Source organism: Natrix helvetica, assembly GCF_964273705.1.
Source record: "Natrix helvetica genome assembly, chromosome: 1".
NCBI classification, from domain to species: Eukaryota; Metazoa; Chordata; class Lepidosauria; order Squamata; family Natricidae; genus Natrix; species Natrix helvetica.
Window position 1 is genome coordinate 301,459,514 of NC_138548.1, and position 26,579 is coordinate 301,486,092.

Here is a 26,579-nt window from a genome sequence, read left to right on the forward strand (position 1 = left end):
CATGAAATCTGTGCAGGGTAAACCTTAATTAGGTGCAATTCCTGAAGCACTATACTCACACCAAGAAAAACAAACAAAAACAAAAACACCTCAGCCCATCAACGTGCAAGGTAGGCGCACAATTTTATTTCATTACTTGGTTTACTGATTGTCCCTGTTCTTCCTTCCAATGTTATGTAATCCTTGCATTCCCCCCAAATATTGCCTTTCCCTGCCCCAAATGTGAACCTGCCCTTCAAAGCTATTATTGAAATGGAGCAGAATGTTTACTGTTATACTTACAATCACGACATGTGGAAACAATTCTTTTCTTTTTCTTTTCTTTTATGCAGGAAGGCAACCAGTGTCCAGCTATCAACCTCCATCTACCCCTTACTATTATTCTAGTGGTAAGTTTCTTTTTTAGAGTTCATAAATATGTAACGTACATACGTACGTACCAGTAGTGGGTTGCAGGCGGTACACCCCGGCATGGGCGTACCAGAGCCTGCTCGGAGAACCGGATACCATTCTGGTACAGTGCTCTGGAGGGCCCATCCATCTGCCCGAGCTCCTTATCAGTCTTTTAAGTCTTTGGCGCTTCCGTGCACGTGCATGGCGCATACAGCACCTGCGCGATGCTCTGCTGAACAGCTGCAGCTTTGCGGAGGTGCTAAGATGCATGCACACTGCGCATGTCCATGTGGATGCTGCTGGGCCCGTTCCAACCATACCTGTTGAAACGGGATCCAGAACCCACCACTGCTACGTACACAGACACACAGACACACACATGCGCGCGCGCGCACACACACACACACACACACATAGATTGATATCAATAATAAGAAAAAAAGTAAGGAAAATCTAAATCTTTCTGAGGTCCTGGAGAGTGAATCCAGGAAGTAAAGGCAACAAAAGGCTTTCAGGTCTTCCAGTTTGAGGCAGAACAGCCAATTGTTGGGTGTGGACTGGAACATCTGATGCCGTACCGTAAAATGGGAGGCGCTTCAAAGAACAGATCATGTCTAGTGCAATTATTGCCGCTTTTGAAAGATTATGGGTCTTATTTTTTTCTCAACCCCCTCAATCATCAGCTAGAGATTATTCCATAACAAGAAAATGAAATCAATGACCTCCTCCTATCAATTTCCAGTGTTGGATTAAGGCTAAGGCCCATGTTACAATAATGTTCTTTCTGAATGTTCTTTCTACTGTAAGAGCACTACAGAAATATACGAAATAGAAATTCTGTATCTTTCCATATTTTTATTCTGTTATGTTATTCTGTTGCATTTTAAATGGTGCACAAAGAGATCACAGAAATCAAATGACCCACTGATGGAAGCATGATTTTGGCGTAATTTCCTCTTTGCAGTTGATGGAGATCCACACTTCATCATAGCTGTACCCCAGAAAGAAGATGCCCTTTGTTTCAATATTAATGAGGAGCCCGGAGTAGTGTTAAATTTGATAAGAGATCCAGTTACAGGTGAGCCTTTCTTTTCTCATTATTATTATTATTATTATTATTATTATTATTATTATTATTATTATTTCTTAGTGCTTATAGACCGCCCCCTCTCCCGAAAGGGACTCGGGGCGGTGTACAGTCCGTATCAGAAATACAACAAATTAAAATTATTAAATAAATAGATACATATATACGTATATGAGAGGAGGATAAAAAGATATGCAAAACTGTACAGCTAAGTAAATAAATCAGAATATACAAAATTTAAAATCCCAATATCCTGTAAGATTAAATTTAAAAGAAACAATCCCTCTAAAAACCAGTAAAAATGTGTATGCCAGGAGGTAGACGTTATAATTATGCCAGGCCAGCCAGTTGGAACAGGTGTGTCTTCAATTTCTGTCGGAAGGAGCGGAGGTCAGTAGTGGTTCTAATGTCGGGGGGAGGTCATTCCAGAGGGTTGGGCCCATCACAGAGAAGGCCCTACTCCTCGGTGTCGCCCATTGGCATTGCCTAGTGGACGGCACCAGGAGAAGCCCCTCCCTGTGAGAGCGAATTGGCCGCAGGGATGTGTGTGGGAGGATGCGATCCCGCAGGTAGCTAGGCCCTATGCCATGGAGCGCTTTAAAGATGGTGACCAGAACCTTGAAATGCACCCGAAAGACCACAGGCAGCCAGTGCAGCTCGCGCAGGAGAGGTGTTACGTGGGAGTACCTGGTACTCCCCATGACTACCCGCACGGCTGCGTTCTGGACTAGCTGCAGTCTTCGGGCGCGTCCCAAGGGAAGCCCCATGTAGAGAGTGTTACAGTAGTCCAGGCGAGACGTCACCAGTGCATGAGTGACTGTGCGTAGGGCATCCCGGTCCAGAAGGGGGCGCAATTGGTGCACCAGGCGAACCTGGTGGAATGCCCCCCTTGCCACGGCTGCCACATGGTCATCCATTGACAGCCGGGCATCTAGGAGGACGCCCAAATTGCGCGCCCGTTCCACAGGGGGCAATTGTTCACCCCCTATGGCCAGTGCTGGAATCAGCTGGCTGAACCGAGGTGCCGGTAGCCACAGCCACTCGGTCTTGGAGGGGTTGAGTTTGAGTCTGTTGTCCCCCATCCAGACCCCGACGGCTTCCAAACACCGGGACATCACTTCGACAGCCTCGTTGGGGTGTCTTGGGGTTGAGATGTACAACTGAGTATCGTCAGCATACAGATGGTACTCAACCCCAAAACCACGGATGATCTCACCCAGCGGCTTCACATATGCATTGAACAAAAGGGGCGAGAGGACCGACCCCTGCGGCACCCCACAAGAGAGTGGCCTCAGGGTCGACCTCTGCCCCCCAGTCAACACACATTGCATCCGGCCGGAGAGGTAGGAGCCGAACCACCGTAAAACGGTGCCTCCGACTCCCATCCCCTCCAGCCGGCGCAATAGGATACCATGGTCGATGGTATCAAAAGCCGCTGAGAGGTCTAATAGGACCAGGATAGAGGAACAACCCCTATCTCTGTCCCTCCAGAGATCATCAACCAACGCGACCAAGGCTGTCTCTGTGCTGTGCCCGGGTCGGAAGCCGGACTGGCGTGGGTCTAGATATATGGATTCATCAAGGCGACATGGAAATTGCTGCGCCACCACATTCTCAACAACCTTCGCTAAAAAGGGGAGGTTGGAGACTGGACGATAATTAGCTAGCTCCGTTGGGTCAAGTGAAGGCCTCTTGAGTAAGGGCCTCACCACCGCCTCTTTCAAGGCAGCCGGTAAGGAACCCTCACTCAATGAGGCGTTCACCAGGCCCAGAAGCCAGCCTCGCGTCACCTCTCAGGATGCCAGTACCAACCAGGAGGGACACAGGTCCATTGAACATGTGGTGGGTCGCAGCCGTCCACGCAACCCGTCTAAATCCTCGGGGGCAACAGAGTCAAACTCCTCCCAGAGTGGACTCACAAGACTCACTGTTGACGGCTCGTCCGGTCCACTGGGGGGGGGGGGCATCTGCTCCGGATCTGAGCGACTTTGTCCTGCAGATATTCCCCAAACTCCTCTGCTCTTCCCTGCAAGGGTGCCCGCCGCGTCTCCTGCGACAAGAGAGAGCGGGTCACCCTAAACAGGGCGGCAGGGCGGTTATCCGCAGACGCAATGAGAGCGGCACAATGTCTATGTTTGGCTGCTCTCAATGCCACAAGGTAGGTCCGTAAATAGGCTGTTACCTGTGTTCGGTCAGACTCGGAGCGTGAGGACCTCCACCTGCTCTCTAGACATCTCCTATGGTGCTTCATCACCCTTAGCTCCTCGGTATACCAGGGAGCCCGGGTGGGTCGCTGCCGTAGGAGAGGTCACAAAGGCGCCACCCGGTCCAAGGCCCCCGCCGTCGCCCTATTCCAGGCGTCGACTAGGTCCTCCGACCGAGCGCGGGTCAGGGCTACAGGTAGTGGCCCAAGCTCCGTCTGGAACCTATCCGGTTCCATTAAGTGCTTGGGGCGGTACCAGCTTGAGCAAACTGGCTCCGCCTCCTCGCGGTGGAGGGTAGCGCCAGGGAAGTCCAGCCGGAGACATGAGTGATCTGACCATGACAGGGGAGTAATATCTAAATCCCCTATTCCCAGATCACTCGTCCACTGCTCAGATACAAAGACAAGGTCCAGTGTGTGGCCACCTTCGTGTGTGGGGCCCTGAATTAATTGGGTCAGGCCCATGGCTGTCATGGAAGCCATGAACTCCCGAGCCACCTCAGACGCTGCTCCCGTCGACGGCAGGTTGAAATCCCCCATAACCAAAAGTTTGGGGATCTCAACCGCCGTCTCCGAGACCAGCTCGAGGAGCTCGGGCAGGGCCGCTGACGTATAGCGAGGAGCCAAGTATACAATCAGCAGACCCCACTGCCTCCCTGGGCCCCATTTCATACCTAGTGACTCACACTCGGGTATCTGAGGAACAGTGAACTCCCTCGGCTCTAGACAGTCCCGTATGACTACCGCCACCCCACCACCCTTACCCAGGGCCCGAGGCTGATGGAATGCACGGAAACCCGGTGGGCACATTTCCACAAGGGGTAAGCCACCCTCGTGGCCCAACCAGGTCTCCGTTATCCCTGCAAGGTCCAGCTCCCCCTCTGAGATCAACTCATTAATGAGTGGGGCCTTGTTGGTCACGGACCTTGCATTGCAGAGCATCAGCCTCAGGCCGTGATTGTAAGTGATTGTAAGTAAGGAAGATATTGCACTGCTAGATCAGTTCATTGTCTACCTAATTTGATTTCTGTTTCCTTTGGATAAAGAATATGCCGATAACATGTAAATTCTTACATGTATACATGTAAGGTACAGCTAACATGTATCTTCTTCTTTATAATGCCCAGGCTGACTGTCAAAGCTTTTCGGATTTGGACTGCTTATTATTTAAGTGGGATTAGGGGCTTTTTCTGATCTTGATTTATTTGCTTCTTCTGGCATACCCAAATGTTCCATTTCCATACAGTACAGGGAACCTCAGCTGCCACTGTCTTGCATATTCAACTAATTCTAAGGAAGCTTCTACTACTCTCTTCACAAGACCTGTTTAAGTGTTATGAATCCAGAATGCTTGCCACACAGGAGGTGTATATACTGGGGTTGCCACATTGTTAGATTAGTGGTTGACAATCCCATATTCTAAAGTTTGTTATAGCAGAGGTAGATAATAGAAGTATCACTAAAGATAACGGTAAAGGTTCCCCTCGCACATGTGTGCTAGTTATTCCCAACTCTAGGGGGCAGTGCTTATCTCCGTTTCAAAGTTGAAGAGCCAGTGCTGTCCAAAGACGTCTCCGTGGTCATGTGGCCGGCATGACTAAATGCCAGAGGCACATGGAACACTGTTACCTTCCCACCAATGATGGTTCCTATTTTTCTACTTGCATTTTTATGTGCTTTCAAACTGCTAGGTTGGCAGAAGCTGGAACAAGTAACTGGAGCTCACTCCATTATGCAGCGCTAGGGATTTGAACCACCGAACTGCCAAACTTTCTCATCGACAAGCTCAGCATCTTAGCCACTGAGCCACCGCATCCCTAGAAGTATCACTACAGTACTCAATACAATATAAATACCCCCCCTTTTCAATCCATGAGGTGTGATTTTTATATTTGGCTAAGTTAGCGTTGGGAACTTGAGCCATCAAGTCTATATGATCATATAAGAGATAGCGTAGGTATGCTACTCCAAATGTTCATCCATTATACTGTTTCATTCTGTTATAGCCACATATACATTGATTCCATGTCATGATATTATATCTAAAGAATTCATCAATGTTGTTAATACATGAACAATATATTAAGGTTTGCCTAAGCTTATCAAAGCTTCTGCTATATCCTAAAATCCACTCACCATCAATATATCTCAATATAGATGATATCCTTTAGTTCTGAGTGTATATACCATTTTGTTAGTTCAGCATGGCTGTTTATTCGGGCCAACTTCTTTACTCTGGATATCAACACTTTGAAAGCATTGTGACTGATGTCAAAAGGTAGGTTCATTTCAAGAAATTTGTGGTGATTTTGGGGCATCAATCTAAAACAGATGATCATCATTGCAGATTATAAGAAAAGATGCTATTTTAAATCATGAAACATATCCAAAGGCAGTAGATGTTGATTTTTTTTATTGAAAAGGTTTCAGAATGTGATATATGTATTTTAGAGCTACCTGCACTAGATTATATGACTTCTAGATGCTGGAATTACCAATAAATGGCCATGGCCCTTTGGAGAAGCTACTTGCCTATATATAACCCAATCTGTTATTTTCTGAAGAAATGAATATGTAACTATCCCCAATTAAAGGAGATTGAGAAAATTAAATTATTCTAAGGAGCATAATTCATTCCACTAAATATTTCAAGAGGAATTAGGGTGGAAGATGGGATCAATGGCTTTCTTTTCAGTACAAATACAATATTATAATAAGGGATATTATTAATTAAGGTTAGGAGGGAAAGAACTAAACATTTCATTTACCCTGAGGGGTTGCCTTCCATAGTTCGTAGCCATCCAAGTTGACCAAACAGGATCTGCATGCTGTAGAGCCTGTCAGCAAAAAAATGTAGGCTCACGTGGACTAGAACTGACCCCAGCTCCCAGACCTCAGGCAGCTACCAGGCGATAGGCAATTTGGAATTGGGCCACTGGAATGGCTGGCTGGAGCATGTGCATGCGTACGCAGCACAATGTCTGCGAGAAGCAGGATGGTGGGCACTCGTGCATGTGTGTGCTGGCCCACACTCATACAAGGGCTGCATGCAGACATGTGCACTGGCCTACATGGCCCAGATCCCCTCTATCCCCCAGCTGGGCCGCCAAGCCACAAAGGTTGGGGCCGTTGGACTAGAAGATGAGCTTTTTCTGCAATAGCGCCTGCTCTATTGAACATCTTCCCTTTGGATATTACAATGGCCTCAACTCTGTTAGTCTTCCATAAAGCTTTAAAGACCTGGATATTTTCCCATGTCTGGGGCACTACATGCACTAAGGCCCCTGCGTCCTAGCTATATTGTTAGCAGGCCAGATATCTCGCTTTTGCATGTATTTTGAATCAGATGTTTTAATGCAGTTTATTGTTTTTATTGTTTTTACTGTTTTTATTATTTTAAAAGGTTTAAGATTTTAATTGCAATGTATGTTTTTGAATTAAGAGCTGCCCAGAGTCATTGACTGAGCTGGGTGGCTATAGAAATCAGGTAAATAAATTTTAATTGGAATCAATCCCAGTTTAACAAAAATATATAGTATGGAAAGTGTTCCAACTGCAGAAAAAGACATATTTTAAAAATATGCTACTTACACATAAGCCATCCCCTTAATATCACTTCTGGGCTTTAGGTATGACCGTCAATGGACAGCTTATTGGAGATAAAAAAAGCATCAACAATGTAGGACCACAGAACACATATTTTGGAAAACTTGGGATTGTAACTATGAATCGGAATGTAAGGCTTGAAATAACAACTCAAAATATCATCCTTCAAAATGGTGTAAAAAGGAGAGTATTCAGTTGGCTGGATGAAGTTACCTCACAAGAACCCGGGTGAGCTATTCATGCCCCTAATATATAAAGGTGTTGTTTTTAAATCAGGGATGGGTGATTTATAGCTTCCGTAATTTTGCACTTCTCTTGGTCAACTCTATTAACAATGCATTCCCCCAACAGACTAACCCTGAAAGAAGGCTACCTTCACAAGAAAACAAGTTTGCCCAGTCCTTATATAAATAAAGTGGGGTAGATTTAAATAAATTCAGCTACAGAGAAAGGCAACATGCTATAACTTCCTTTGCAAATATGAGGCATGCTTGATAAAAAAATAATGTTTTTATAAGGTTTTTAAATTTTTATAAAAACTAACTGCAATCTTCATAAATATGAGTCAGTTGCCAAATGTGTGAATTTTGATCACATGACCATTGGGATTCTGCAACTGTCGTGTCATAAGTTGCTTTTTCAGTGACTTCAGTTACTAAATCATTGGTTGTAATTTATTTATGAAACTATAGCTTCCAAAAGTGTGGCACATAAATCTATGTCCACATGTACTTTTAAAGGCTGGGAGATTTTTTGGGACTGTTTTCAGCTACAGTGGATAAACCTAATCTACAAGGTGGGTGAGTTGGCATTGTACAGATTTTTATGGACGTTTATATTTTTGAAAGTGAATTTTTATTGCAGTTATTAACTAGCACATTTATACGTTTTCCTATCTTTTCTTGTGCATCTCTTACATTCAAGTTGCTCTTTGTTTAAGATAAATGTTATATAATTAATTTAATATTAATATTTCAGAAAAAAATAGCGGAACTCTTGATACTTCCTGCACTTTTCTTAATTGCTTTAGTATATGTGAGCAAAAAATCTTTTTTTCCTATGCTTTAATAACATTGGAAATACAGGAAATAATAACACATATATAGTATGTATACTGCCCAGAGTCATGACGTGAGATGGGTGGACATACAAATGTGTTTCAATAAATAAGTAAATAAAACCATATATGGGTATCCAGATAATTGTATGGAAGCAAACTTCTGGATCTGGACTGACTTGCTATCTATAACAATTGTCCATAAAGGCCTATGTTTTCAAGTCAAAGAAGTTAGAAACAGGGATCTGCAACCTTAAACACTTAGAGCCATTTGGACCCGGTTCCCACAGAATAGAAAACACCGGGACTCACAAAATCTGAGTGGGCCTGGCCAACTTGATGTCACTCGCTCACACCTAGCTACATGACCCCCCCTAGCCATGCCTACCCAGCCAGTAATTAGGGCAGGGAACCAGTTGTTAAAACCTTGGAGAGGAGGAGCTAACCTCACGACAAGACGATGTGCAATCTCAATGCTCTGAGATCGCCGCCGGCACTTTTGCCGCTGGGTTGTCCAAATGGACCTAAACCGTCCCACAGAGACAGTGAACGGGAAGAATATATCCTGCTGATTTCAGGGACACCACAAAGTCCCTGATCGATCCAGGAGAAGTTATTCTAGCTCGTGACAAAAGCACAGCCCTTAGGCTGATGAAGTTGCGACGGCTCCGAAATGGAAGGAAACGGAAAGAGAAAGTGTTTTCAGCTGGTGAGGAATTTTTACCATTTTAAAAGAGACTGCCTACAAAAACCTTAAAGTTAATTTAAATTTGAGAACAGAAGAAATAAACGGTGGAATTAAGCTTTGAATGGTTTTGGACAGTGTGTTATGTTACTTTTTAAATGCTATTTTCATGGATGGAATTTATGCAAGCCTTTTAAAATGAATGGATTAAATTTTCTTCTTCTATCTTTTTTATTATTATTTTTGCAACCTATGGACTAAAATTCTCCTTCATTACTGAGTGTGTTTTTCCCTTTTTCTTCTCTATTTCATTCAAGAATTTGACTTTTTTTTAACTTGGAATATAAAAAAGATACAAAAGGAAACAAAGAAAATTGTAACAACAGAGGGAAAGACAACACTGCTACTCAGAGGCTGGAGGTTTGCGTATTGGAAACAAAACACTTTTACTTTCCTCACCGATCATTCTGGCTTGGCACTTCAAAGTCTCATTGTTTGTTTATAGAGAGTGATAAGAAGAAAAGCACGAATTATTTATACAGATGTTCTTTTAAAGTAAAAACCTTCCAAGCCAGAGCAGCAGTGTTTTTGTCAGCTGGAGATAATGGCACAATTTCAACAGCAGAAAGAAACTTTAAGTTTGCAAAAGATAATTATTAAATACATCTGAGAGAACAGAAAAGAAGTTGGAAAACCTAGACCATTTAACAGCAAAATATGATGAAGAAGTTGGAGATGTTTATCAAGTGGAAAAAGTGGAGGTTAGAGTCCTAAACAACAAAGAGAAAAATGATCACGAAGAAATCTAATCTGTTGACATTGATGGTGAATGGCTTGTGTCTGGAAATGGAAAGAGTGGAATATGGAAAGGGGAGTTAGATGGATGGGAACTCTACCCCAGATGGCAAGACATAGAAGAAGAAAAAACAAAAGAATTTATGAATTTAAAGAGAGAAATGTTATCAGTTACATCATTGAAAACACCATGGATAATTAAAGATAAGCTGATCAAGGAAACAGAAGAAGGGTATCAAAATTATATGAGAGATTTAATAAGCAATGAGCTGCAAAGAGGAGTTCAGATTAGAGGACTGATACCACAAATGGCAGAAGACATGATATTGTTTTGCTACTGGAAAGATATAGGTTGATAGATGAAAGTGTATAATCTAAAACTAGTTGTCAGTGTTCCAAATATCATGCAGAATTAAATCAGAGTCCAAGGCAAAACTATCCTTAAAGTTTAGACATGTTGGCAACGAACTGTGGAATCCCAAAACTAAAGCTTCCTGGGATTCGACTCGTTGAAAGTTCATGATCTTATCCCCACAGCCATAAATCCATCACATGGTTCAATCTTCTTCGGCCACGCTGGCATCTCCACCCAGCTGGTTCTGATCAGGTGCAGAGATGCGGAGACAAAAGATGATCTTGGGCTTCTAGAAAGGAATGACAACAACACATTCTACAATTCTACTCCTTTCTATTCCCCCTCCCAATTACTACACTAATGAAACAGCATAATGAAATAATAGAAAGTGTGGCAGGCTAAATATCCTAAAAGGAACATAACTACAGGCCTGACACTAGTTAAATTTAGTGAAATTTAGTGACAATAGATATAGTTAAATAAATAATTGATAATGATAATAACGTATATATATATATATATATATATATATATATATATATATATATATATATATATATATATATATATATATATATATATATATATGTAATGCTATGATAAGTAATAATTGGATATGAATATTGAATGGTACCTATGAAAAGAAGATTAAAAATTTTTCTGTTATATATAAAGGTTAATAAAAAAGAACTAAGTTAAATTTAGTTAAGTTTTGATTATTAGGGGGAAAATGTTATGATAAAGGATATAGTCAAATAAAGGAGGGATAATGATAACAACGTATGTATGTATGTATGTATGTATGTATGTATGTATGTATGTATGTGTACAACATAAGGAAATTGGATGTAACTTGTAAACAGTGATTTGGAAAGGAGGATTCGAAATTTTCATTACTAAATATTATGGATGTTTAGCCAGAATAGGCCATAAGGATTTAGTGTTATTGGAGGATATTAGAAATAGCAAATGAAATGCCAGTATGTGGTTATGTTTTAAATCTTGGTATATTTTATGATGAATGATGTTTAAACAATTATAGTCAAATGAAAATGGAGGTATGATGATGGTAATATGTATAAATATATCTGAGTTAAAATACTTGAGTTAATATGAATTATGGTTGATGACTGTGGAAGAGATGCACGAACGTCTTTTGTAACCAACTGATACACTTTCTACAGTATGTAAAGAAGGAACATTCTTTGTGTTGTGTTTGTTTTGAAAATTTAAAATATTTTTTAAAAGAAACAAAACCCTTTTGACATCTCTCTCTCACCTGCCCCTATATCTCTCTCGCCCCTCTCTCTCACCCCTATTTCTCCGTCTCTTTGTGTCTCTGACTCTCTTCCCCTCTCTCTGTATCTCTCTCTATGTGTACTTCTCACCCCCTCCCCCTCTCTACCTCTCCCCCCTCTATGTATCTCTCTCTCCCCCCTCTCCCTCTCTTTCTTCCCCTCTCCCTCTCCCCCTTTCTCTGGATCTCTATCTCTCTCCCCCTCTCTGTATCTCTCTCTCTGTCTGTGTATGTCTCTCTCTCTCCCTCTCGCTCTGTGTGCCTCTCTCTCTCTCTCTCTCTCTCCCCTTCTATCTTCCCCCTCTTTGTATCTCTCTCTGTGTATCTATGTCTCTCTCTCTCCCCCTTTCTCCCTCTCTCTCCCCACTTTCTCTCTGTATCTCTATGTCTCTCTCTCTCTCCCCCCTTCAATCTCCCCCCTCTCTCTGATTCTCTCTCTGTCTCTCTCTGGCCATTATGGTTGTGAAAGGAGAAGGAGGGGCAGGAGGAGAATCCTTCTCTGGATGGCAAAAGTCCCCTGGGCAAGTTTTAAAGGCATGGCTGGGCACTGTGGGCCTGTCTCTCTTTCTAATATCCCTCTTGGATCCCATTCCCACCCCACGATCCCTCGTGTAGTGAAGCTGGTGTTGGTCACGAATGGGTTGGGTGAGTATTTTAGGGCGGAGACTGATGTTGAACTATATTAAGGCTAGTCTTCCATCTACTTTGGACCCATACCAATTTGCATATAGGAGTAATAGTTCAACTGATGATGCTATGTCTATTGTTGTCCATACTGTATTAAATCATTTGGAACAAGGAGGAACACATGTAAGGTTGCTATTTGTGGATTATAGCTCTGCCCTTAATACCATTCTACCCAATAGGTTGTTTCTTAAAATGTTCAATTTGTGTATAAATCAGAGGATTTGTTTGTGGATAAAGGATTTTCTGACATAGGCCACAGTCAGTAAGGATGGGATCTCACCATTCTTCTACTCTGATATGAAGTACAGGAGCCCCCCATGGTTGTGTGCTAAGCCCCTTCCTTTATTCTTTATATACACATAACGGTACCCTATTGTATAACACCAACACAATTATTAAATTTGCAAATGACACGATAGTGGTGAGGCTCATTAATAAGAACAGTGAGTCTGCTTATAGGAAGGAAGTACAAAGACTGACACTGTGGTGTAAAGAAAATAATCTTACACTTAACACCAAAAAACTAAAGAACTTATAATTGACTTCAGAAGGAAGAGAGATGTTCATTTACCATAGTACATAAATGGCAAGGAGGTGGAGAGGGTTGATAGTTTTAAATTTCTGGGCATTTATCTCTTGGAGGACCTCTCATGGACCATGAATGCAAACATGCTTGTGAAGAAGGCACAAAAGAGGCTGTACTTTCTGAGAATGCTAAGGAAGATAAATCTATCTCAGCATCTACTACCGTCCTACTCAGTGACGTGCAGTCAGGTGAGGCAAGTGAGGCATAGCCTCACCACTCTCATCATGAAAAAAAAAAGGAAAAGGAAAAAGCTGAGCTAGTTACTGCCTCACCGTGGATGACTCTGCTTAACTGTTAAAAAAAGCTGGAAAAGGTACATGTGGGTTGGAGGGAGGGGGAGGAATTCAAACTTCATCCTCCTGGTGCTGTGCAGGGCTTTGGGCAAAGGCTGGAGGGAAGGACCCTGGCTCGCTTGTGCTCTCCCTCCCCAAGAGTAGTTTGATTGCAGGCAGAGCCATGTTGTGGGGCCAGTGTGTGTGCTACAGCATGGCTCTTTGCCTGGCTTCCTGCCTCCTCCTGTGGTCTCCTCAGTGCTCGCTTGTGCTCTCCCTCCCCAAGTGTAGTTTGATTGCAGGTGGAGCCACATTGCCTTTTCAAACTTGTAATCAGTGAAGCTGGGCTAGATTTTTATATAGTTTTATCCAGCTGTGTGTGTGTGAAAGAGAAATGAATGGGGGCCTGGGGAGGAAGTCACTACACTTGGGGAGGGAGAGCACCAGTGAGGAGACCACAGGAGGAGGCAGGAAGCCAGGCAAAGAGCCATGCTGTAACACACACCACTCCGCGGTCCCCTTAATGTTCACTCAGGAAGGCGGAGAATGGGACCACGTGTGCTGGAGGCTAAGGCTGCCTCAGCCTCCTGCACACGTGGTCCCATTCCCCACCTTCCTGATGACGTCACCAGCCTCACCAGCCATAACCCTCACCGCACGTCACTGAGTTTACATATCTGCATGCATGCGTGCCTACACACCTTCAATACAATACAATACAATAATACAATACAATACAATACAATACAATACAATACAATACAATACAATAGTAGAGTTGGAAGGGACCTTGGAGGTCTTCTAGTCCAACCCCCTGCCTAGGCAGGAAACCCTATACCTTCACAATTCTATTGGTTTGACCCTCCACAACAGTCCCTGTTTCTCATGTGACCCATTGGGAAAATTAATTGCCCATCTCTGGTTTAGTGTATTACATACATAGTGATCCTGGCTGAAATTGAGGCCAATTCCTGGAGCTAATAATAAGCATAATGTAATCAGAGTAATTGTTTCAGGTGAATGGTTTATTTGCTTTGCTCTACATCAGCCTGCTTCATTGGTGAATAGATGAATAACTTCATCATTTAATAAGCTTGAGGGCCAGAATTGGTAGGAAGAATTTAATGCTAGGCTTCATTTAAACAATAGCCATGTGCTTACAGATGCCTTCTCCAGAAATTACCATAATTTGAATCTCTGCATTATGCATACCAATAATCACTTTTAACTGCTTGGTTTCTTTTTCCCCACTTAGTTTGACACTAATAATCAAACGAAAACGGAGCGTAGAGGTTTCGATGGATAATGGAGCAAAGTTTGTTGTTGTTCTACACCAAGTGTGGAAGAAACATCCCCTACACCGAGATTTCCTGGGATTTTACATGGAGGATAGTCACAGATTATCTGAACAAACCCATGGCTTACTAGGTAAACACGAAGATTATATTCTAAGGATTTTTTGGTTTTATTTTGTTTTGTTTATTCCATCACTTTTCTTTCATAAGGCATGTAGTCTTCTGACATGGCATGAGGTTAAACTCCTGACTGACTTAGCATGGGGTTAAAAAGGCAGCAATATTTGCTTTTCACTTTTGTTTGTTTCTAAGTACGCAATATTTATTTCTGGATTGTATCACATGCCAAAATTGATTGCGTATAAATGTTGTTGGGTTTGGGTGGGTTTTTTATTATTATTATGAGTAATCTCCAATTTAGTTTATACCAACACATTCCATTCAATTCAACTTCTATATCCAGATTACAGCACGCTGCCTGACATAGGTAGCAATAAATGCATCCTGTTGTTTATTTATTGAAGATCAGAAAACATCAAAAGAACAAGCTGGCAGAATTGGTAAAAGACAGATAGAAATGGGGAGAGAGAGTTGGGTGAAGAGACTGTCTCTTGAAAAAGGGAAGCAAGCTAAAATGGGCTAAGGAGCTGGAAGAGAGGGGGGGAGATACAAAAGAGTCACCTTATACAGGAGATGGGGAGCATAAAAATTTAATAAATAAAATAAAAGAATGAGAAAGATACTGTATTATTAACAAAAAAAACCTATTTCTAAATAAAAATGTACAGAACTTCCCAAATTAACTGGAAACAATTTTCTAGGCAATTGGCATAGACGGTTTCAAAGTTAATGTTTTGGTTAACTGAGATTTAATCCTTTAATCTACAGAATAGAGATGAAAGATGGAATCACCAGTTTATACATTGATGTACAGGGATAATGTAGCTAACTCATTTGCTTTTCTCCCTGATTAGGTTTCTTCCTTAACATAGATGCAGAAAACCAGAACAATCTTTCTATATAAGGAACAAATAGAATTAGGAACTCAAGAGGGTAGCTCTAAAAATAGTTACATCCAACTTATAGCCACACTTATCACTGCCGAATGCAAGATGTAGCTCTTCTTATGATTTGCTCTTGAATGACTGACAACTGTTTAATCAAGTTTCTGTTTTGCTCCCAAATGACTGGCAACTGTTTAATAATTACTGTTGCTGCTGTCATGTTTATTTTAAGGGCAATTTTTCCACCCAATCGACTTTGATATACTTGAGGTCCACCCTGGATCGGATCCAGAAAAACCAGATGCCACCATGATTGTGAAAAATAAGCAGCTGACAGTAACCAGGTAAAGAGAGGCTGACATTTTAGCTGACATTGACACAGTTGCATGAAGTGGATTCCCTAAGCTCATTGCTTTCTGTGTTATATTGCAGGGGATGGCAGAAGGATTACATAGCTGATGTCCAGCATGGCACCAATATCCCTTGCTGGTTTATTCACAACAATGGAGATGGCCTTATTGATGGCAATCACACAGACTACATTGTTCCCAGCATATTTTGAAATAAAAAATAATAATTAAAAAGAGTGGGGATGATGATGATAAAAACGTTCATGCTATGATAACTGCTTGTGATATAAACTGAAGAAATATTTCAATACTGCAGATTCAGTTGTGAATCCAAATAACTGAAACTTATATATTCATAATACAATTCGTATAACTTCTGCTGAGATTTAATTTCAATAAATTGCAAAACTTTTTTATTTGCCCATGTATTTTCTACTCACTATATAGTGTCTCTAAGCAAGTGTGTGTGTGTGTGTGTGTGTGTGTGTGTGTGTGTGTGTGTGTGTGTGTGAGAGAGAGAGAGAGAGAGAGAGAGAGAGAGAGAGAGAGATCCAATAGCAGTTTATTCTAAAGAACATTTCTCATTTCTGGAATAATATTAATATGCAGAGATGCTTGAAATATCAAACCTCCAGTTTGCAGGAAAGGAAAAATATTGGCAACTATCACCAACCCATTGATGACAACTGCTCCAAATCCAGCTGCTTTATATAGATATTAAATAGCACGGTGAACAAGATGGAATCTTACCTTACTCAAATTGGAAGGCCATGACCTCCAAGCAGGCTGGCATGCCTTCCTCTGGTATGAAAAAGGATCTGCAGACAAATATTTTAGTAGACATTACATCAGACAATCTCTGTTACTAATATGGAACAAAATTAAACATGACCACTATACCAAAATACCTATTTGGCTATCTACGATGGAAGCATACATACACCCAAATTTAATCAACATGGAAAATATAGTCACATAAAAAGAGTTATTGAACAGGCAGGGGGAGATCAAAACCAGATCAGAATTGACATCACAAGGAGTACAAGTAGAATGGTGGTCTTATTTACAGATACAATCAAGGTATGCACAGGATAGGAAGAACGAAGGTATTGCCAAAGACTACACAATATTAGATAAACTTTTGATACAGACAGAAAACAGACTGATCAAAGTGCTGTATAGATTCTTGTTGGAATATAAACTAGAGGAGGAACATGTCAAAGAAACCATGGTCGCCTGGGCGAAAAATTTCGGTTACAATGTGGAATTGGCTAAGTGGGAAAAACTTTGGATACTTAATCAGAAACTAACATTGGCTATGGCATATAAAGAAAATCTTTATAAGATGTTCTACAGATGGCATCTCCCCCCAGCACGGCTTTCCAAAGTGTTCAAAATCTGGCCCCAAATTGTTGGAAGTGTAAAAAAACACCAGGCACTTTCTATCATATGTGGTGGACATGCAATGAGGCAAAAAAATATTGGAAAATGATTCAATCATGGTTAGAACAAATGGTGGGAGAACAAATTATGTTTAAACCAGAAACTTTTCTCCTAGGCATAATACCGGAGGGGTTTAAGAAAGATACACTTTATTTAATTATACATATACTAACTGCAGCGCGCATAACCTATGCACAGTATTGGAAAAAAGAAAATACACCATCAGAGCGTGATACAATCAGAAAAGTGTTGGCCTGTGCAGAAGCAGATAGGCTCACTCTTGAACTTAAAAATAAAGGGGAATCAGAATATTTTGAAGTATGGAACAGATTTTATGATTGTTATAAGACAAGATGACAAGACTGGAACAAATGTATATATTGTGATTGGATAGAAGGACAGACAATGTATTAAGTAGATTAATTGTTAATGGTTGAAACTAGCTGTACATAATGTGAATGTATGGACACTCCGACTCCACAGTATTGCATTGTTTTAAATGTAAAAGTAATAAAAATATATTTTAAAAAAAGATGGAATCTTACCAAATTTTCAAGACTAATTCCCAAACAGTCAAGCAGAGAGTTGCAATATTATCTTCCGACAGTCTCAGAGAAATAATAGCAGAACCACCATTAATTATCATTGTGAAAAGAATCCAATAGGCAAAGAGTTTCACTGTTCAGACTACAGTTTATGTTGGTGCAATCAGTGGATGTTTTACTTATCCATACCCCGAACAACTAAAATACCCTGTTCTTTATGGATGTAGTTGAGAGGAGAATCCCGTGGCTTATTTTAATATTATTGGCATCTGTCAAAAAAGAGCTTTTTAAAATAGTTATTAGAAAAGCTTGGCATCATAGAGATACACACCTAAATTCTTCTCTGCTCTCAAATATAATAGCTTTATTATGGAGAAAGAGGAGGCCATAAGTATGAAGAAGAATGGCAACATGTGGGAAAAGTGCAGGATGGCTGGGAGGGAAGATAAGGGGGGGCATTGCAATGTGTATGTGTTCTCTCTCTGCGTGTGTATGTGTATATATGTATATGTATATGTATGTATGTATATAGTATTTTTTCCTTTTCTACAGGTGGCTACTACTAATTTTATATGTATTGATTTTTAATGCACTTGTTTACCATCTGAAATAACTTGCCTCTGGACTTCAGGCCTAATATAGAGCCAAGGGTTAGCTGTTGGGCCAACAAATGATATGGGGGTGGGGGGAGCCAAACAGTACAAACGAATGGACAAGGAGTGTGTGCGCCGACACATCAAAACACATGCACACATCATGGATATAAAACATGCAATGCCAACGTCTTGAGGAAGAAATGATACTTTATTAAAATGATTCTTAGCTTTCAGCTTATAAGAAAAAGACTTGGAATACAGTAGAAAAGATCTTTTATTCCGCATTGTAGAGCAGCAAACCGAGGGCAAACCTGTAACTCACTGCCACTAATGACATAGTCAGAGAATGAAACATCTGCAAGCAAACAAGCTCAGACAGCATCAAGGTCTCCACAGTTCAACCCTGAGATAGGCAGATAGACAGACAGACAGACAAATATTCTCTTGTATTGAAAAACAAAGGTCGTCCATTTCTGCCCTTCACTTTCCTCATAGGTCCATTAACTATTTCTGATTATTTTACACCATTGTAATTACTATATAAATTTTCTACTATCTTCTCTTATTTAAGACACTCCCTTTATTATCAAGGACTTGTGCTTTGTACTTTGATAATGTTTTGATATTAGATAATATTAGAATGCGTCAGGAAACATTTTGAGTTTTAAGATCTCTGTGCAGAATATGCTTCTCTTACAAATACTGAAAAATAAAAAACAACGGAATTCACAAATTACATATCAAGTTTACTTTACTGAACTACAGCATGAAAAAGAAACAATTATATAATAGATCATGAGCTCCTCACAGAGGGAGGTCTAATATATCTGCCAAACTGCATAGCCATTATTACGAATCACAGGGTTCCATAGGTACGAATAAAATGATCAAGAAGACTATATTATTTTCTATGCTCATTACAAATATGCATGGAAATTAGCAAGAGGCTTCCTAGAACACATTAGAAAATGATAAAACAATTAAAATCAATTCATGCTAAAATTCAGTGATACCAGAACTGTCTAGTAAAGGGAAGTGAGATACCTGCAGTGCCTTAGCGATCTGAACAAGCCACTCCACCACTTGAGACTCAGGAAGAAGTTGTCCTGTCTGCTCTTTCAGGTTATGATGTAAGTCCCCTCCTTCACAGAAGCCCATGACAATGTACAGCAAGTCATCCTCTTCTTCCCAGGACTCTCTATAGGTGACTATGTTTGGATGCTTCAATTGTGACAATAGCTGGGCTTCCTGCTCTGCTGCTTTTCTCTCACGGCTTGAGGCATGTTTAAGGTTCAGCCCTTTGATAACATACTGCAGAAACATAAAGGAATACTATCTCTACTGGAATACTATCATGTCACCCCTAATTCTTCTTTTCATTAGACTAGCCAAACCCCAATCCTGCAGCCGTTCTTCATATGTTTTAGTCTCCAGGCCTTTGATCATCATAGTTGCTCTTCTCTGAACTTTTTCCAAAGTCTCAACATCTTTTTTGTAGTATGACCAAAATTGGTTGTGGTATTTTTGAGACGGAATTTAAAATATAGAATAACAGAATTGGGAGGGAACTTGGAGGACTTCAAGTCCAACACCCTGCTAAGGCAGGAAACCCTACACCACTTCAGGCAAATGGTTGTCCAATCTCTTTCAATGTTGGAGCATTCGATTATTACTCTATTTGGTCAAAATTCATTTTACAGTAAAGGAAAAAACCCCCAAACTGTATTAATCTCATATACTAAATTTTATGAATATGTGCAGTTTTTCAGAGAGCTTACCAATTTAAACTTTCATGAACATATATAGTGTAGTTTGATTATAGTTTATCCAACATGCATTTGTGCAATCCAGCAAGCTTTAGAAATCACATATTTTCACCTGAAAGAACACCTGGAATAGCTCTCACAATCCATTCTAATGCATCACTTTCTCCTTGTTTACAATCCTCCGCAGTTGAAGATCAGCAACTGTGTTGATTGTTCAAGATTATAAAGAAGCTTAACTTTCAAATTAGAGGGGGGGGGGAGCTAAAAACTGATTAGTGGAATTCACCTGGCCAGTATTTCCTCCCCCCCCCAACAGTTTTAATCATTGGAAATGGTATTCTACTACTTTCAATTATATCAAGTGAAGAAAGAGAATTGCCAAATGAAATACAATCTAAACTTCATTTCAGAAATCAGTGTATTACTATTATCTTTCCCATCTTTTCTATTACCACTTACTATAGGTATCTTATAATTATATTACTTTGTTGTTTGTATGTTTACTGAGAGCTTATGCACTGGAGACAAATTCCTTGTGTGTCCAATCACACTTGGCCAATAAAGAATATTGTATGTTATATATCAGCTACTGCATTACAAAACAAAGAGAACAAAAGAATAAAAACTTTATTTTAAAGAAAAGGCAAAGTGAAATCCAATAAAGGAATAATAGATTTACACAAAGTGTGCACTTAGCAATAGCACTTAGACTTATATACCACTTCAGCCATCTTTAAACGTTGTACAGTCAGCATATTGCCCTCAACAATCTGGGTCTTTATTTAACTGACCGCAGAAGGCCTGAAGGCTGAGTCAACCTTGAGGCAGTTAGAATTGAACTGCCGAATTGCAGTCGGCAGAAGTAGTCTGCAGTACTGCATTCTAACCACCATGGCTCATGTAGTAGCATCACCACATCCTGTTTCCAGAGTCTTCAATGCAGCAGTAGACATGTCTCTGGATATCATCTGACAATTTTTGTTTGGTGACCAGCAATCCCTGTCAGTTCACTTGGCAGCCATAGTGCTCACACATACTGCACTCACAATTCCAAATAATCACTAGGCAGAAAGTTTGGAGAGACACCTGTCCTAATTTACATGCATAAAAACATAATGACTTTAATCAAAATAGAAGTCTCCAGTGGGAAATGTATCCAGGTGATCAAAGTGCTAGTTCAAGAAATCTCAAGTTTTCTGACCTGATTGGTGAAACAGATGTGAAGTCTAATTTGAGATTTAATTTTTAAAGATGTTCCACATAGGGCAAAGCAGGTAAACTTGGGCTTGATAGATTAGAGGCTAAAATGTGCTTTTCTAGCCTTGGACTCTCTAACTTTCATGCATAAATTTCATCAACCATTTTCCAAAGATAAATATTTGCCATAGTTACTTCAGTGTTACTCTTTGACTATTTACAAAGTTCACTACTAATAAAGGTCCTTCCAAATTGACATTTTTCTTTTACTTCCAACATGGGGAAGGGTATCCCAGATTACGTTTTACTGGCCCTTATTCCTGCTCTTGTAACTTCAGATATTTTGATCAACCCGCTCAGAAACATTGAGGTATGTACTGTAGCTAAATATATAAAGTTGCTCCTTTTTTCCCTCAGATTTTTTTAAAGCTTTGAACAGCAACCACAAATGCACTATCTCAATCTTTCAAGACTTCTTCAGCCTTCTGCCTGCCTGATTCGGGATACCTTTACTTATCAGTACGCTTATTTTGATTGAAATTCTAAAGTTCATGTTAACTGGTTGCTTATGAAATCTCATACCTTGAGTTGCCTGGCTCAGATGTGCTGCATTTGGATATGAAGCAGGGAAAGTTATGCTGGTCTATGACCGTAACAAAGATTTGATTTGAAGCCAGTAAGGGGCTATGGTCCCTTACTGTGCCTGTTAGCAAGTCCTGTGACTTCTTTGAGGAGCTGCTGAGACATACCCTGAGGGGAGTTGTGTTGGACCCAGACTTAATTGGCCTTCTTTGGATCTATATGCCGTACATCATGCTGTGCACTTCAGTAATTTTTTTGGGGAAGACACTGAATTAAGATAGAATAAATAAGATAAAGCAAGGAGTACTTGCATCTTTTTATGTGTGATTATGAGGAGTTTATGGTGGTATATACATATATACATTCATACATACATACATATATTACATTACATTACATTACATTACATTACATTACATTACATTAGAGAGCTATCCACCTCACCTGTGTTTATACCTAACTTACCGTACCTAAAATTTAACTGAGGCAGCTCCACAGATATGTTTCTGAGGAACGGTAGAAAAACTCTATTAGGTAAAGGTATTTATCTTAGTTAGTATGGTAATTTATGGCATATTTTCCAGATGTTTCTTATTTTCTGTTCATGTAATTAATGTTTCTTAATTAGATAGACTGGTAAACTTGTAGGGATTTGTTTGATAAGAACCCAGCCAAGGTTATGCATGCTGAATATTCAGACTTCATTCTATGGAAGGTCTCATTTATTGTGATGCTCTCACTTAAAATGAAGAGAAATGTGGAATAACATACAACTACTATGCAGCATATTTGGTAGTATACAGCACCTGTTGTTTGGCAATTATTAATCCTTTTTTCACTCTTTATTTGTAGAAGAGAAGTGCCACTGATGTGGTAAGTAACCTTTCATTTAGAATGCTGATCATTAAGTTTAGATGGCACATACGAAATACAAATGTTTTCTCTTAGTCATATGTATCTGCATTGCTGGGCTTAAAGAAATCATTTACTCAGCTCCAAAGTTGTGTTTATTTCTTCAGAAATCAGTCCTCTTGTGTTCAGGAATGTTTAATTCTGAGCAAACGGCATATTTCATTCACTCTTGCAAAGTACCCATCATGTACAAGTGTGCAAAGGCCTCATCACACACTTTTATGAAGGAGACTACCTCATGCATGGATTCAGGCGGTGACAAATATCTGTTTGTGTTCCCTCACGGAAATAAAGTAAAATGTTTTAGACGTTTGTTCCTGTTTTCCTCCCCTATAAGAAATCATTTCTTAAAAACACAATACAAGAATCTGTGAGGATCAGAGATAAAAATCTAACCCAGAGTTTCCCCCAACATATAATTTTCTAGACGTGGCCTTTAGATTTCATTTTTTTAAAAATTACAGAAATGGAAGAAGAAAATGATTGAGCTGTTTTAAATTAATTAACACTTTGTAAATAAATCAAACATTAAGCAAATGTAATTAGAATTAAAATAAATACTATGTATGAAGCGTAGTATTTGTGGAAGATCATTGAGCTATATCAAACAAAAGTGTTTAAAATGAAGATAATATATTAGCAGCACATTTCTGTATAACCATGTGACTTTTTCATTCTCTAGCACACCCACGCCATAGAAATCTACTGGGTGAAAATTGACTGCAGTGTTACTTCCAGATTTTCCCATAATGTCATCACTAGTCGAGCTGTGAATCGCGCCAATGTGTCCAAGGAAGCTCAGTTTGATGTGGAGCTTCCCAAAACAGCCTTTATTACAAACTTTACATTGTATGTACATTATTTTCTTATTTTTATCTGCTTTGGACATCAGTCTAGCAATAATTAACCGAGTCCCTTTCGGGAGAGGGGGCGGTATATAAACGCTAATAATAAATAAATAAAATAAATAAAGCCACTCAGATACTGTCAACAGACTAACTACCATGAATCACAGGGTTACAGAGGACATTGAAACCACCTGATCCAATTATGTGCTCAAAATAGGAAATCTAAAACTAAGGCCTCCCTCATAACCTGTCCATTCTTACCAGTCTAGATAACTGATTCCATCACAGCATCATTTTTAACTTAATTCTTTTTAATGATCATCCAAAATGTGGCCTCCTGTTGCATAAGCTCCTCTGAAATAGTCTTGCCCTCTGAGTAGAGTTTTTACCAATCTGCTCTGAAATATCCAGAGTAGGTCTTCCTTCATCTTTCTTCATTATGTTTTCAGTCCTATAGAGGCAGCATTCTTTCCAGTCTCTTTGTTATACCACTCAAATATCTCCTTTACTTGATGAATAGAAGGGGGGGAACCCCAATAACTTGTCTGCACACATATTCAGATATCTGATGTATCCTTCAATAGGACAGTTGATGGTGTCACTTATCCTGGAATCATAAAGGAAAAAGAAGCTGCCCAAAAGCAGTATCAACAAGCAGTTTCAAGGGGCCAGACAGCAGGACTTGTGAAGTACGTATGTGAGGCCAAACAGAATCTGTTTCCTTATTTCATTTGCTATCCTAAGTATTTATTCAATAAACAGATGCTAAATAAATGAACAAAGTGCAAACGAAAGTATTAAATGGTGGGCTATATGAGCGTGAGGAAATGTGATCATTGCTTGAATTTCATGAATCTTCCTATGTTTAACATGTGAAGGGCTGCTGGAAGAAAAACAGAGAAATTCAGTGTTTCGGTCAACATTGCATCATCCAGCAAAGTTATTTTTCAATTAACTTATGAAGAACTCTTGAAGCGAAAGTTTGGAAAATATGAGGTGTTTATCAAAGTAAACCCAAAGCAGCTTGTCAATAAATTTGAGGTACGATCATATCTATTGTCGCTTTATCTTGAAGTAGTTTTTGGAAAAGTTTGTGAATGATGCTCAGAACAATTTAGAAACAAATGTATAAACAACTATGAATTTAATTCTTTTTTAATGCTTTGTTTACAGTTTATATTACTGGTCTATCTGATTTTTTCTAACTTGCTAATGTCAACATAATTTTAAATCAATGTTACAGATTGAAGCAAACATCTTTGAGCCTCAAGGCATCAGTGAACTTGAAGTTGAAGGGACATTCCTCAGCAACGAACTGCTACCAGTTGTGAAAAAGTCTTTTTCAGGAAAAAAGGTATGTCTGGTAATAGGGTGATTCATACACAGATAATTCTTGCCTAATGACCAGCGGGATGGGGACAATGGGGACTACCAGGATTTTTGTTGCTAAGTGTGTTGTGTACCAATGGGAATCCCAGTCACAATTACCATTATTAACTGACGATTAACAATAATGAGTTGGAAGCATGGGTATCTGCCAAGATCATGGTCATCATATTTGCTGCAGATTCCCCTGGTTGTAAGCAAATACAGAAGAGGCCAATTGGATTCACAAGCATTTAGGAAAAATTACATGGATGACATGGGTAATAACACTATCCAGAAGTAAAGAAAAGAAAGAATGACACCTTGAATATATTTCTTAAAAATAATCTATTTGCTTCATGGAATACAGCTAACAGGTTATTTTGTTCCAGTCAGGGCTCTAAATGAGACATGGCACAGGACAACCACAATCAAAGATGCAGGCAGAGAATTATTTGAGGATACTTATAGACAATATTTTCTTAGAATAGCTAAAGAGCTGCACTTACAAAAAATAGGTGGGTCAGAATGAAAAAATAAATGAAGCCTCAAAAAAGTAGATGGGGGGTTAAACCCAAATAATAATATTGAAAATCTTATCATGTCTAATCATCCCATGTTCAAAGTTTCTGCTTTACAGTATTTTTTTTAAAGTTGAGGGAGATAGCGTATGCCCAATAAAAAGAATTTGTGTACAGAGAAACAACAGTCAATGTGTATTTCTTGTTCTTGCAACTTGTATACAGACATAGATCAAGTCTGCTCCTTAAAAAACATGTGATTCAGTCTTTCATTCCAAGCCATTCCAAGCCATTGCATACAAACCTTGCATGTTTGAATTCATGGACACTCTTCTGTAATTTGAACAAGTCTTTCTTTTTCAATTTATCTGATATCATAGTGGCTTTTACATATATATGCCTTCCTTCATATAAGAAATTGGTCTTTACATATAAGGTAGGTTTTGAGCCACATTCTTCTTGAAGCTGCTCTGAATTCTTTGAGATTGACACATTTAATAAGCTAAATCAAACTACTGAAGAGTATTATTATGAAAGTGTGTTTCACCGCTGGTACAAACATTCTATTGTAACCTTTGCCATGATTTGGGAAGTATCTCTTGGCAAGCCATCACATCTTGTAGAATTAAACACTGTATTGTCTTCTTCATCACACTAATTGCGAAGACCAATTTGTATCCAAAGAACACCCTCTCTTTCGGTACTTCTGTGAAAGTCTGTGTTTTCTTGTAAAAAAATTCAATATCTTTTCTCCAGCATGTAGCTATTTGTCCTCCCTCCATGTGGTGCCTTGTGGAAGAATCTAGTATAGCTTCCTTTCGAGCTAGAAGAGAAATCATTTTGAAGGCATTGCTTTGTTGAGTATCTTATCAATGGTTGGGGGTCTCAAGTGGCCTTTGATTTTGCTTATGGCATCACTTCAATTAGAAAGGTTCAATAATTCCTTCTTGCTATGAAAGCTGCACTATTGTTTTTCATCTTGGCATTTCTAAATAAAATCGCAATATTCAATACTTGTCTTCATCAAAATATGCCTCACTGTATATTTTAATAGAATGCTGGGCATTATATATCTCTTGTATCTAATATCTTCATATCTTAAGTATATTACATTGCAGAGTGAAGAGGATAG

General features: G+C 39.7%; 2 protein-coding genes across 5 annotated transcripts in view; both read left to right on the plus strand.

Annotated features, from left to right (window-relative positions):
• LOC309383182 (inter-alpha-trypsin inhibitor heavy chain H3-like) overlaps positions 1–26,579 on the plus strand; it is a 72,273-nt gene that overhangs the window by 21,862 nt on the left and 23,832 nt on the right. The window contains exons 1-6 of one of the 4 annotated variants that reach the window (XM_081935408.1): positions 21,455–21,589; positions 22,654–22,674; positions 23,396–23,562; positions 24,146–24,250; positions 24,440–24,602; positions 24,805–24,915. The exons of 2 other annotated variants lie outside the window; for them this stretch is intronic. In XM_081935408.1, the coding sequence (XP_081791534.1) occupies positions 21,497–21,589; positions 22,654–22,674; positions 23,396–23,562; positions 24,146–24,250; positions 24,440–24,602; positions 24,805–24,915 (660 nt within the window). In that variant the 5' untranslated portion in view covers positions 21,455–21,496. Of the gene's footprint in view, positions 1–21,444; positions 21,590–22,653; positions 22,675–23,395; positions 23,563–24,145; positions 24,251–24,439; positions 24,603–24,804; positions 24,916–26,579 lie in introns of those variants that run through there. One more of the 4 variants, XM_081935411.1, reaches the window with a different exon arrangement.
• On the plus strand, positions 248–16,004 carry LOC309383189 (inter-alpha-trypsin inhibitor heavy chain H3-like). Its single transcript, XM_081935422.1, has 6 exons — positions 248–389; positions 1,358–1,471; positions 7,313–7,517; positions 14,279–14,451; positions 15,555–15,666; positions 15,755–16,004. The coding sequence occupies exons 1-6, from the start codon at positions 263–265 to the stop codon at positions 15,882–15,884; spliced, it is 861 nt and encodes a 286-aa protein (XP_081791548.1). The 5' UTR covers positions 248–262; the 3' UTR covers positions 15,885–16,004.